This window comes from Corylus avellana, chromosome ca4 (assembly GCF_901000735.1).
Source record: "Corylus avellana chromosome ca4, CavTom2PMs-1.0".
NCBI classification, from domain to species: Eukaryota; Viridiplantae; Streptophyta; class Magnoliopsida; order Fagales; family Betulaceae; genus Corylus; species Corylus avellana.
This window is the reverse complement of record NC_081544.1, coordinates 32,824,705-32,836,231: the sequence shown is the minus strand read 5'-3', so window position 1 is coordinate 32,836,231 and position 11,527 is coordinate 32,824,705. Positions and strand designations below refer to the sequence as shown.

The 11,527-nt window shown below is 36.2% G+C and overlaps 2 protein-coding genes across 2 annotated transcripts; both read right to left on the bottom strand.

Annotated features, from left to right (window-relative positions):
* On the bottom strand, positions 1–4,216 carry LOC132176934 (protein NRT1/ PTR FAMILY 2.13-like). The gene is made up of 4 exons (XM_059589094.1): positions 4,013–4,216; positions 3,670–3,887; positions 2,533–3,104; positions 1–993 (listed from the first exon to the last, which is right to left on the bottom strand). The coding sequence occupies exons 1-4, from the start codon at positions 4,188–4,190 to the stop codon at positions 111–113; spliced, it is 1,851 nt and encodes a 616-aa protein (XP_059445077.1). The 5' UTR covers positions 4,191–4,216; the 3' UTR covers positions 1–110.
* A 626-nt stretch (positions 4,217–4,842) lies between these two features.
* LOC132178441 (uncharacterized) lies at positions 4,843–6,689 on the bottom strand. The gene is made up of 3 exons (XM_059590880.1): positions 6,126–6,689; positions 5,512–5,714; positions 4,843–5,220 (listed from the first exon to the last, which is right to left on the bottom strand). Exons 1-3 carry the CDS (start codon positions 6,661–6,663, stop codon positions 4,843–4,845), a joined length of 1,119 nt encoding a protein of 372 aa, XP_059446863.1. The 5' UTR covers positions 6,664–6,689.
* Positions 6,690–11,527: the final 4,838 nt, after the last annotated feature.

Genomic DNA, 11,527 nt, shown 5'->3' with positions numbered 1-11,527 from the left:
CCAATTGGAATATTATACATACATATAAAGAAAACCCCGGCCCTCTGTTACTTATTGGGTGTCCTCATAGTAAAGCTAAGTAATTAAACACATTATTACATTCGTAATATTCAAGCTTTGACCGACCGAAGCTCCACGTCAACATGGGAATTATTGTCTTGTATTTGTACAGCATTGCCCTTGTAACGATATCGATGAGCACAGTACAAAAAGTAGATTAAATTCAGGAGCCCCATCCCCGCTATAGAAAAATAGAAATACTCGAGTCTGCCAGCGTTGAGATCATTTGCCAACCAATCAGGCCGGCCATGCCCTCCGGTGACGTGGTGCACAACATTCACCAGTAAGCTACTCAGGTAGTTTGCTAGGGCAAAGGAACAGAAAAAAAGAGCATTACCGATGCTCGTCATGTGCTCAGGAAACTGCCTGTTGAAGAATTCAATCTGCCCGAGAATATTAAACAGCTCAAAAAAGCCCATCAGAATAAGCTGGGGTGCTAGCCACATGACTGACATGGGTGCAACCCCATCGGGATGATGGTGTTTTATAGCCGAAGCCCTTCTCACCCTTTCTGTCAACCCGGCTACGACCATTGCCAGAATCGAAAAAACAATCCCTATTCCGATTCTTTGGAGAAGCGTGATCCCGCCTTCGTGTTTCGTGATCTTTCGGAGGGCGGGTACGAGGATGCGGTCGTAGAACGGGAGCCATAGTCCTACTGTGATGAGTGATATGACTCCTATTGAACCGGCTGGGATTTGGAAGCGGGGGCCAAGGTGGCGGTCCATTTTCATGGCTTGAAATACAATAAATGTTCCTTGTTGAGTCATGGCCATGAGGCTAATGATACCGGCAGCCCATATTGGGATGATTCTAACTAGACATTTAACCTCTTCCACCTGCTGGATGCTGCAGAGCCTCCATTGATCCGAACGACTACCATCTGCCGCCTTTAGTTCACCCACTTCTATTATGGCAGCTTTATTTAGGAATCTGAGAGAAATAAATAAATAAACCCAGTTATTCCATGTAAATTAACTACTTGAAATAATGTATATTTTATCTAAGAAAGTTAATATATTACTCTTAATTAATTTTTATTGAATAAAACAAATCAACAATTAACTAAAGAGTATTATGATAAAATTGTTGGACGAATGTTATACTAGAAAATATTTTATTTATTTATTTTTAAAAAAAAGTATCACGTTCAAGGTTCATTATTGGCATGACGTATGACGGTGACCCCCAACAAAAATCAAGTAAAATCATGAATGCTCAATTATTATCTGACATCAGAGGCTCAAATCCAAAATGGATTAAGCCACCTCGGTTCTAGCGTATGCAATTAATGTTTAGGCAAATACTAAAGAGCAAACTTTAACAAAAATTTAATTTTTGCCTTATTTATTTTATAAAAAAAATTTTTTTTAAAAAAAAAATGTCTAAAGCAACTTTATCTATTTTTTGTCTTCATTTTATTTAGTATTTTTTTTAAAAAATGAAAAATAATATTTTTCTTCGTAATAATGACAAAAAAAAATACCATTTTTTTCATTTTTTAAAAAATACCAAATAAAAAAAAGATAAAAAAAAGATAAGGTTGCTTCAGACATTTTTTTTATTTTTTATTTTATTTTAATTTTTTTAAAAAATAAAATAAAAGTTAGATTTTTGTTGGATAAAAAAATTATATCTCTATCATCATTCTAATGTTTAACCCTCACCGACTTTTTATGAACAGCATTAGAAATTTTCTCCTTTGGTTTCGATCACTAAGAGCAGTGGCGAACTAAAAATTTGTGTTTGGAAGGATAAAATTCTAAAATAAATAATTTAAAGAGTCAAAAATTAAATTCTATAATTTTTTATAATTCTTTGTTTGAGACCCCAAGGTTGAACGTGGTTCCCGTTCCCGTCCCCGACTGCGAGGATATTATCACAACTATAGGTTGATAACTTTTACTTTTCACACGTTTTCATATAAATATTTTAAAAAATATATATGAGCTTAATTCCTTAAGTCAAGGTTGTCACATGACACACTTGTGTCTTCTCCAATTATGGAAGTGCAACCAATTCTGTCCAACGAGCCACAATAGGTCAAAGGTAGTTGTGATATGGTCACATTATCACTACTTATTTTTTAATTCTTCTATTATTTAATTTTTGTTAGTAAAAAATTAACTTTATATTTATTTGTATCTTTCTCAAAATAAATATGTTTAATATTTATCCATTTAAAAATACAACAAAACAAAGTTTTTAGTTGGCTTTTAAAAAATATATTTTGAGTAGAGAAACATTATAAACTCCCAATTAAACTCATAACACTAAACACTATCATTAATTCAAAATTTAAAAATGTGCATCTCACCAAAAATCCTTCACAAATCGTTATAAATCATACCTAATCACTTTTTTTTTTTTTTTAAAAAAAAAAGCTTTTAAACCCACTATCAACCATACCTAATCGTTCATAAATAACAGATATATATATACATATATATATATATATATATATGTTGTTACCTGAATTGGTCGGTGAGAGGAAGCTTTGTCATTACAACCCCTTTCAAGGGAGGATCATAAAAAAGTCCGTTTAACTCGCCGTCGGCTGGAAACTCAATCCGGCGCTTCCTATAAGCCGCCACAAGAACTTGCATAATGCCGGAAAACGGGCTTCCCTCAGGCTCCACATGCACATAAAACTTTGTTCCGATGAAGAATAAGATAATCGAGAAGAACATGCACACAGTGGGAATCCCGAAGCCCAATACCCAGCTGACAGAGTCTTGGATATAAACCACTACAGTTTGAGCGAGCAACAAGACCACCGTGAATGAGGTGTAGTACCAATTGAAGAAGCTGTTGATCCCCTTTTTCCCTTCAGCTGTGGTTGGATCAAATTGATCTGCACCAAACGGAATGCTGCATGGTCGAACTCCTGCGCTGCCTATCGACAAAAATCCTAGTCCCATTATTAAAATGCCCAGTTGAGCTTTGGTGGGACCTAGGCATTGACCCAAGACTTTCTGCTGTTGTGTGCACGGTGGAGGAAGGAGCTCCGGTATCCAAGCCGTCAAAGTCACCGTCACCATTCCCTGTCGATTGCATGACGTTGGTAAAAATTATTTACCGCTGCTGGAATGATGAAAGTAACATTTGATAGAGATGCTCGGCACGATAACATATGCAAAAGATAAAATAACATAAATATTTACTACCTAATTAATTAAACATTATAGAAATCACGCATTCACTCAATTTTATTCAAAGCAGATCGAAGGCATGCATTAGAAACCTTGAAAATTGGCTCAGCACTGTCACTGTTCAATCACCTCTTGGGGGGATACGTGACTACGTCAAATCATGAATCACAGCATGCGCATGAATTCACCTAACAATTAAATTTGGCCTTATTGATCATTCTTACGACATCAATATATCCTCAATTATTTGATTGAAATCGGTTTCCACAATTTGGGTGAGAGCCACCGCCACCATTAAATCCAACCAGACCAAAAACAAAAACGGAAAAGAAATTTGAAAAGGAAATCTACTATATATATATATACATCGTTATGAACTGATGTTATCACCACGTTCCTCAAAATTATGATTTTAATGGAAGAGAGAAGGGAGGGGCATATATGTATACATATATACCAGAAGTAACGCGAAGGATGAAAAGGCAATTGTCCGGAACTTGCCGACATAGGCATCAGAGATGAAAGCGCCCACCAATGGCGCAAAATTGGACACACCGGACCATATGTAAATAACATTGGAAGCGGAAACCTGATCCATGTGGAGCTTTTTCACCAAATACACCGTAAAGTTTGCCAACAATCCAAAAGTAGCCAACCTTTCAAACGTTTCATTTCCTGCAATCCAAAAAAACGCCAAAACCTTTCCCGTCAGCTACGTACGTACTTTACAAGCCTGCTACAAATTAGAGGGGAAAAAAATCGTTATTTTGTGCGTGTGTTTGTGATCGGGAGAGAGATACCCAAGATGAAGGGCATAGCCCTCCATCCACCCGGCTTTCTTTTGGTAATTTTAGCTGATAAAACTTGGTCATCTCCTGCCCTTTGTTCTTGTTGGGACGATGGTTTTGACGATATTGACCATGAAGGCATGTGGAAACAGTTGGCCCTGCAGCATAGCCTTTTACCCTCAAGTGCCATTTTCTTTCTCTGCTCAGCTTCAATTTGACTATTTGAGCCAAAGAAATTTGGCTCTCGCACACCTATAGATAAAGCAGAAGGGAGAGAAAAGGAAGTGGGTGGATGATTGATTAATGGCTAGCTCGATCATGACGAAATGCAAATGTGTCGTGTCATAAAATTTCTAGGTCAAAAGATCGGCGTGTGTTATTTTCAGTCCACTCTCAAAAGTTCCACCACATGCACAAAAGGAAGAGTACTAATGGTGTGTTTTTACTTCGGCCTACTTTAATTTGTTTGTTAGTGGACATGGGAATCCGACCATTGGATCCATAATCCTGTATTAACATCTATCTTAATTCTCATATTGTATCCCAGCGATTCCCGTCACTTCTTCGGTTTAATCTGTCATCTCGATCTTATCGGAAACAAAAAAACAAAAAATCCTATTAGCTAGAAGAGACTCTTATCTTAATGATCAAAGAGTTGATTTAATTTGATGGATGCAAATATGGAAACTTGGTCAAATTAAATCCCACCAACCAAATGAAAATTATCGTTTAATCCAAATACGTAGAATAATTAAGAGATTTAGCTGCCTAGTTTCGTGTATATGTAGAAATTCATTTAGAAAATAACATACTTTTTAGGTTTTTTCCCCCTAGAATTGTGATTAAAAAAACCCAACAAGTAGAAAAATGTCAATAACGCCAATGAGTTGGTCTACAGATAGTACGTATGACCAGTAAATACAGGCATCAACAAAATAGAGAAGTGATGGAAACGAGACATAGATCTCCATGAAACTCTTTAGGACAAGGAAGTTGAAAATACCATGTACTGTTGTTCTCAGAGTATTAGTGTTGCCAAAATTAGGATCATTCCCCACTATGTGCCCTGAAGCATTATCTATCTTTCCGTTGCTAAGCGGATCTACACCAGCTTTTGCTTCACTTGCTGTTGGACTGCACATCTTATCTTGCATGAAGTTCCCATCGTCACCCATTATTGGAACAGTGCACAAATTTTGGTGGTTGTCAGAATTTACATCCTGCAAATCCATCAACCAGCGAAACGGATTTATTATTTCTCACTTAATCATAAATATGTTGTCACATTTGTATCCTTAGTAACAGAAATAATACGTATATAATTAGACTACAGAACTTTTCTCTATGTTGACATGACTCGCCCCGTAATGAACAACAAAGTAACAACCTGAGATTGGAGTTTACTTTTCAAGGAAACTGCTAATTTTGGTAACCTCAATATCATCTGTACCCTACTTTTGGTATACTAGAATGTGACAGTTAAGAGCTTAAGTAAATAGTACAACACATACTTGTGCATTTGTGATATCAGTTGAAGAATCTATATATCCATAGCTAAAAAGTATGTCATCTTCATTTGCAAGCTCAGTTCCTTCCTCGTCAGAATCTCCTGCATTATCAAAAGCATTGCCAGCAGGGGATCTTGGAGTCACTAGCCTACCAACAGATACTATCCTTGTACCAATACCAGAACGCTTGACATACTGATTCTCTCCTACAAATAGCCAAAAGAAAACAAATTTTGATGCAATTTAGGATCCCAAATTGTCCTTTGATTGAAAAGCTATTCAAGACCAAGTAAAATATCCTCAAATATGGGGAAAATGGCTTTATTTATTTATAAGTAATTAAAATATTGCAACTTCTAAAATGTATAGTATACACAGACTCCTTAAAAAATACAGAAACTCAAGAAGTTGAAAGCCAACAATACTATAAGCAATACTATAAGTAAAAGATAGCATTATCTTTGTTTTCTCTTTTATCACATGAGTTTCTCAAATTATTTTCAACCAACAACGAACCGTATTTGATTCAAAGTGTTCCGAACCTATATAGAATAATATCACTAAAAGCCTTGATAAAATTATTTTTTAAATTTCCAAGCAGAATATGGAAGGCATACCGTCTCTTTGATCCAGTCGAAGAGGCGGAAGCCCCTGGGGAATCAAATTGAGTCTGTCCAGCGAGAAAGCAAAACCTTGAGCCCTTAGTCCAACCGGTGGCTGATCAAGCTTGGGGTCTTCGTCCCACCAATCATTCCTCGACGCCACATTGGGCAACGACGCCGAAATTTTAGAACTCCGAAGCATGTTCTCGTCCAGCGACTTAGACAAACTCCGGCCCCGCATTTTCCGATCAACCACCATCTCTCCGTCGGAGCCGTACCCCCGGTCGTCGTCTCGCTCTTCTTCTTCTTCTGCTTCCGCTTCCTCTTCCTCTTCTGCCTCGTCGTCATACTCGATGGAAAAACGGTCGCCGGCATTGCGAGAGGGTTTGCGGCGGATCTCGATGAGGCGCTGGAGGACCTGGTCGACGCTGCGCTTGTGGATGTAGAACGCCGAGATGGCCACCAGTGAGGCCCCCACCAAGGCCGCCATGGCTAGTTGCAGAGACGACGTCGTTGGAGACGAAGAAGAAGAAGAGGAAGAAGACGAATCCATGGACGAGAGCGAGAGGTACTTCGCTGTGTTGTTCTCGAACAGGCTGATTTTTACGCTACCGGTGAAAATTCAAAGCATGGAAACCTATGAACGTGGCCTCGGAGCCAAGGGTTTTAGGAAATGAGAAGTGGAAGTGGACTTCGTGGGACCTGACAAAGTACACGTGTACAGAGTCTATGGGGTCCTTGACGTTTGCTCCAGTCCAGTACAATGCGCAGCGAGAGATCTCCTGCCCACCTTACATTTCGGTGCGAGCGTGACGTGGATCCACGGAAGAGATTGAAGTGTATTGGACTTTGAGGATTGGTCTGGTTCACAGCGCGGCTCGCACTGTGTAAATTTTTAGGCTGGGCTAATTACTAGCCCTTTCCAATGGGCCATATATCTAAAATGAGCCCAAAATAACGTTGGGTTGGGCTCTGGCCTACCCAAAAGTTTTTCTTGCTCAAATGAATTTATTTATTTTTTTGGTGCATCATAGCTAGAGTCTCGTAGCGGTAAATCATATATGTGTCAACTAGTTCAGTGGATAAACATTTCCGATCGAATTATAATAAGAAGTTTACGTCCCATTTTGTACGCGACTATTGCTTCGATGCATGGCCAAGATATCTCACAGCTTTTTTAAGATTGTTAATTATGAAATTCTAATGCCAAACGTACCCTTGATCTCAAAGAAATAAATACTTTAACCCCCTTTTTTTTTTAGTTTTCTCACTTCATGAAATGGTCATTGTTCATGAAATGGAACTAGAAATGCATGGAATTCAATTCCATGCCTTCAAGAATGGCAATAAATTCATTTGTGTTTTTTTCCTCTATTGGATCCAAAAATTATTCTATAATTATAGCTCTATTTGTTTTTGGTCGAATTCTTTATTTTAGTTTAAAAAAGTGTTATGATGCGTCGTACAAATGTGAAGATTTTTTTTGTATTTTAAGGAGTATTTTATGTTTTAATTAGGTTATTTGTTAATAATTTTATTTAAAAAAACAAAAAACAAAGAGTACCTTACGAAACATAAACTAATTATTTTGTCAAGACACTTTAATTTGTGCAACCGCTTATCACATGCATGAATCAAGATTTTCTTTATTTCAAGTTAAATAGAAAAAAATCATTTTATGGTCCATATTATATTTTGCAGATTTAATAATTTATTATTATTATTATTATTATTATTATTATTATATGGTGTATATTTTGTTATGTCATTTAAAATTTTAAATAACGTAGGATGTACACCACTAGTTGAAACAAAAGAAAATTTTCAAACAAACTAGCTATAGCGTGAGTGATTTCAAAAAGATCGAGGTCAATACTCTAGTGCTGAAATATGGGAGGAAATCAGATCAAGAAAGCTACCAGTTTAAGAAGAACTTAGAAAATTAAGAGCTATGTTTCAATGAGTTTTCTGCAGATTGCTGTATAAGTGTATATATTATGGTTCTGCAAAAACTGCAGATGGGTAGTCTGTGTGAGGATCTGTTTGTTTGTATGTGTGTTGTTGAGTTGTAATTGAATTCTTGTACGTTTGTTTTAGTATTTTTTTGTTTGGTGTTTTGTGGGGCTAGTAGCCTAGTAGAATTTTGGTTGTTTTGATAGGCGTTTGTAGTATCGTCGTGTTTCAAATGCCTCCACATTTGTTGCTGTCGTTAATTAGTTTTTCTTGTGGTGCATGTTTGAGCTTCTGTTTTGTTTGTTGTTTTGTGTGTTGTTTGTTCTTTTATTTTATTTTTGTGCTTTCCTGCCATGTTGTGCTAGCTCCATTTCTCCAGTAATGGATCTCCATATATAGATAGATGGTATCATTTTTTGGGCTAGGTACGGAGATCCACCAATCTTGTTGTAGCTTTTGTTTTGGTATCCTCATGCATTTTTAGACTCCGAGATATGGCTTCTCTATGGCGGCTCTGACTCAACCCCCTTCAATGCATGCTCATTCAGTGTGCTGAATCACAATTGGTTCTTTGGTTGTTCTGGTTACAAAATTTTGCATTTGGTTATTGCCCTTGTTGGCGGCCTTAGTTTTTAGGTTTGTTGTAATTACTGGTTGTTTATGGCTTTTATTTGGATTACTCACTCCTTATTTTTACTTTTTATATAATTTTCCCTTTTCATTTCCCTTTATATATATGTGTGTGCGCGCGCGCGCATGGCCTGTTTGGGTGTTGGTTTGAAAGGCCTAAAAGTACGTTTAACACTTCAAAAGTCCATTTGAAGAAAAAAAAAAAAAAAGTATATGTTTAGTAAAAAAATTAAAAGCACTTTTAAGGGTTTAAAAAACCTAAAAATTATTTTTGGCAAAAGCTTAAAAATAAAACTTTTGAAAAAAAAAAAAAAAAAGTTTTTTTTACTTAAAAGTTCTATTTTTTAAACACAATCACAAATATGCTCCTACACGAGTATTAATCGCGATTAATGTCAAAGGGTTGGAAGATGTCAATAGTGGACAACATGTTTAATCTCTATACTCTTTGATAATTGTACGTTCTCTCTGCTTGATCTCATGTTGATCAGTTAATGCAAGACCCTCCTCCATCATCTTCAGAGCTGCTCCAAGACCGCAGATAAGCCTATTGTGTGGGAGGCATGGGAAAGAGGGTTGCATTCTCTTTTTTCTATTCTTTTTGTAAATATTAAGAGCATTGAATTAATCCAAAACAATTATACAGAATTCCATTGTTAAGATGAAATGCATAACTATATTGCAGAAATTAAGCTGAAAAATCACAAAATTAGCAGTGTTAAGTCCCATTGATACTCTAGAGTCATTCTATATATATAGCTAAATCAGACTTAAATGAGGGCTTGTGGTTTCCACTGTTTAGGTCTATTCTATGCGACTCTCAACTATGTTTTTTTTCATTTTAAGAAAAAGAATGGGAAGCATGGGCATGAGAAAGCGAAAAAAGTGAAAGATTAAGGGATCCCTACTGGGCTTGGTTTATCTCAATATCAATGATGGCTCACATGCATAAAAAAAGACAAGTGACAATTTAAACAAGGAAATTAAGTGTATGGGAAGATGTCATGAGGACATGTGGGATGACAATTGAGATATATATAGATCAACGACATACAAATCTTTTGAACAGTCATTTCCGGGTATTTTGACGATAATAGACGACTTTCCCAACCTCATACACTGTTAAAGATGTAAGCCAGTTCGTTGGTATATATACCGTCTGAATGCCTTGCATGATTGCATCCTCAGAAAACAAGAGTGTTTTGTCTAATCGTTTCTTTTACATCCAAGTTGAGAAGCAGCATAAAAACGTTTTCCCGTTACATGCAATTTTTAGTGTTTTGTTAATGTTGCACATTACCCCACTGCACACCGCAGCTGGGTTGCCAACTGATGAGCACCCACCATTAGTTATTACACGTAGAAAATCAAGAGTAGTTGTTATGGAGTTGTGCAGAAAATCAACTGTTGTGCAATTAACATCAATATAAATTACCTTAAAAAAAAGTACTTGCAAAGTCATAAAGGGTTGGTTTGTCAAAAATTTTGTTTTTTTTTTTGTTTTTTCTAAACAAAAATATTAACCAACAATTTAAAGCATAAAACACTCTTAAAAATATAAAAATAGTTTTTATTTTTATATTATATTACAACACTTTTTCAAAACAACAATAAAAAATACCAAAAAAAACACTAACAAGAACCATATATCTCTAGATTAACTGATTTTTATCAGTATTAAATCAATCGTTCGCATGTGGATTTTAACTCTATTTTATTAGGTAATGCATAACACAAGTGAATTAATAATTTTTGTTCTAATACCATATTAAATCATAAATTATTCCAAAAAACTTTAACTTATAAAAAGTTACTGGGAATCATATTCATTTGATGATCACCACAGAAAAAGTTACCTTACCAGCTAGACCGGGCCTAGCTGGTTTAGCGCATTACAAATGTTGCTATCTTGATTTTGACTCATCAATCTTACAACCATGGCTTGTTGTATCTAACTTATAAACTCTGTGAATGCCTAAATGCCTTTTCAGTGAACCTGCAGCTAGCCACCCAGCTGCAGAATCGGTTGCTAGTGATGCATGTGCAATTTTGTCTCGGCTCATTGGTGGGTTACTTTTGGTACAATGTAGATATTTGGAAGCTAGCTAGAGAGGAATTAGTGGCCGACATGGCTCGATCACTGAAATACTTCTCCGGCCGGCTTAATTGGTGTATCTTTGTGACTGGTACATATACATGAATAAAACCCACAGAATATCCGACACAGACACGCAAATTGCTAAAGTAACAGCTTGTTCATGTGTATCATTACTCTTCAAATGATGCAGAGATCTGAGTCAACATTGAAAATGATATCTGTAACTGGTACGACCTAGAAATATCAGAGGCGGTGGTGGTGGAGACTCAGGATATATATTGATGGGTTGCATATGGGCAAAAAGTTAGAAAATTTCTAGAATAGATATGATGGAATCTTTTTATTTATTCACGTAAAAACTAAAGGGCACCACATATAAAGTGCGCAAGGACTATACGCTTGTGACGGATATATTTTAGCAATATCTTCCATTTACAGGACTGGTCTAGGGCAAATGGAAGTGCCAGGAATGGGAGTTTTGGAACTTTTAGGATGGTGCATGATTAATACCACAACGCGCTTTGATATGGACATATTTTGGTTAGTGGTGCTGTGGTGGTCCTCGATCTTGCCCATCGACCTAAACTGGTCCTTAATTATAATTTATTAGATCACCTATTTTAGAAGTTTAAATTGACAAGAAAGAGATGAATTTTATGATATAATCAATGCTTTAATTATTTTATATTAAATAACCATTTATTTTAAAAGCTTAAACCGATAGGTTGTAAATTTA

What these genes read in the sequence shown, in the direction of transcription:
- LOC132178441 (XM_059590880.1), bottom strand. Translation starts at nt 6,663, where the DNA reads ATGGATTCGTCTTCTTCCTCTTCTTCTTCTTCGTCTCCAACGACGTCG. An exon ending in TCGACTGGATCAAAGAGACG is followed by an intron (nt 5,715 to 6,125) that starts GTATGCCTTCCA and finishes GGCTATTTGTAG; the next exon opens with GAGAGAATCAGTATGTCAAG. An exon ending in CTGATATCACAAATGCACAA is followed by an intron (nt 5,221 to 5,511) that starts GTATGTGTTGTA and finishes ATGGATTTGCAG; the next exon opens with GATGTAAATTCTGACAACCA.
- LOC132176934 (XM_059589094.1), bottom strand. Translation starts at nt 4,190, where the DNA reads ATGGCACTTGAGGGTAAAAGGCTATGCTGCAGGGCCAACTGTTTCCAC. An exon ending in GGCTATGCCCTTCATCTTGG is followed by an intron (nt 3,888 to 4,012) that starts GTATCTCTCTCC and finishes TTTGGATTGCAG; the next exon opens with GAAATGAAACGTTTGAAAGG. An exon ending in CATCCTTCGCGTTACTTCTG is followed by an intron (nt 3,105 to 3,669) that starts GTATATATGTAT and finishes TGCAATCGACAG; the next exon opens with GGAATGGTGACGGTGACTTT.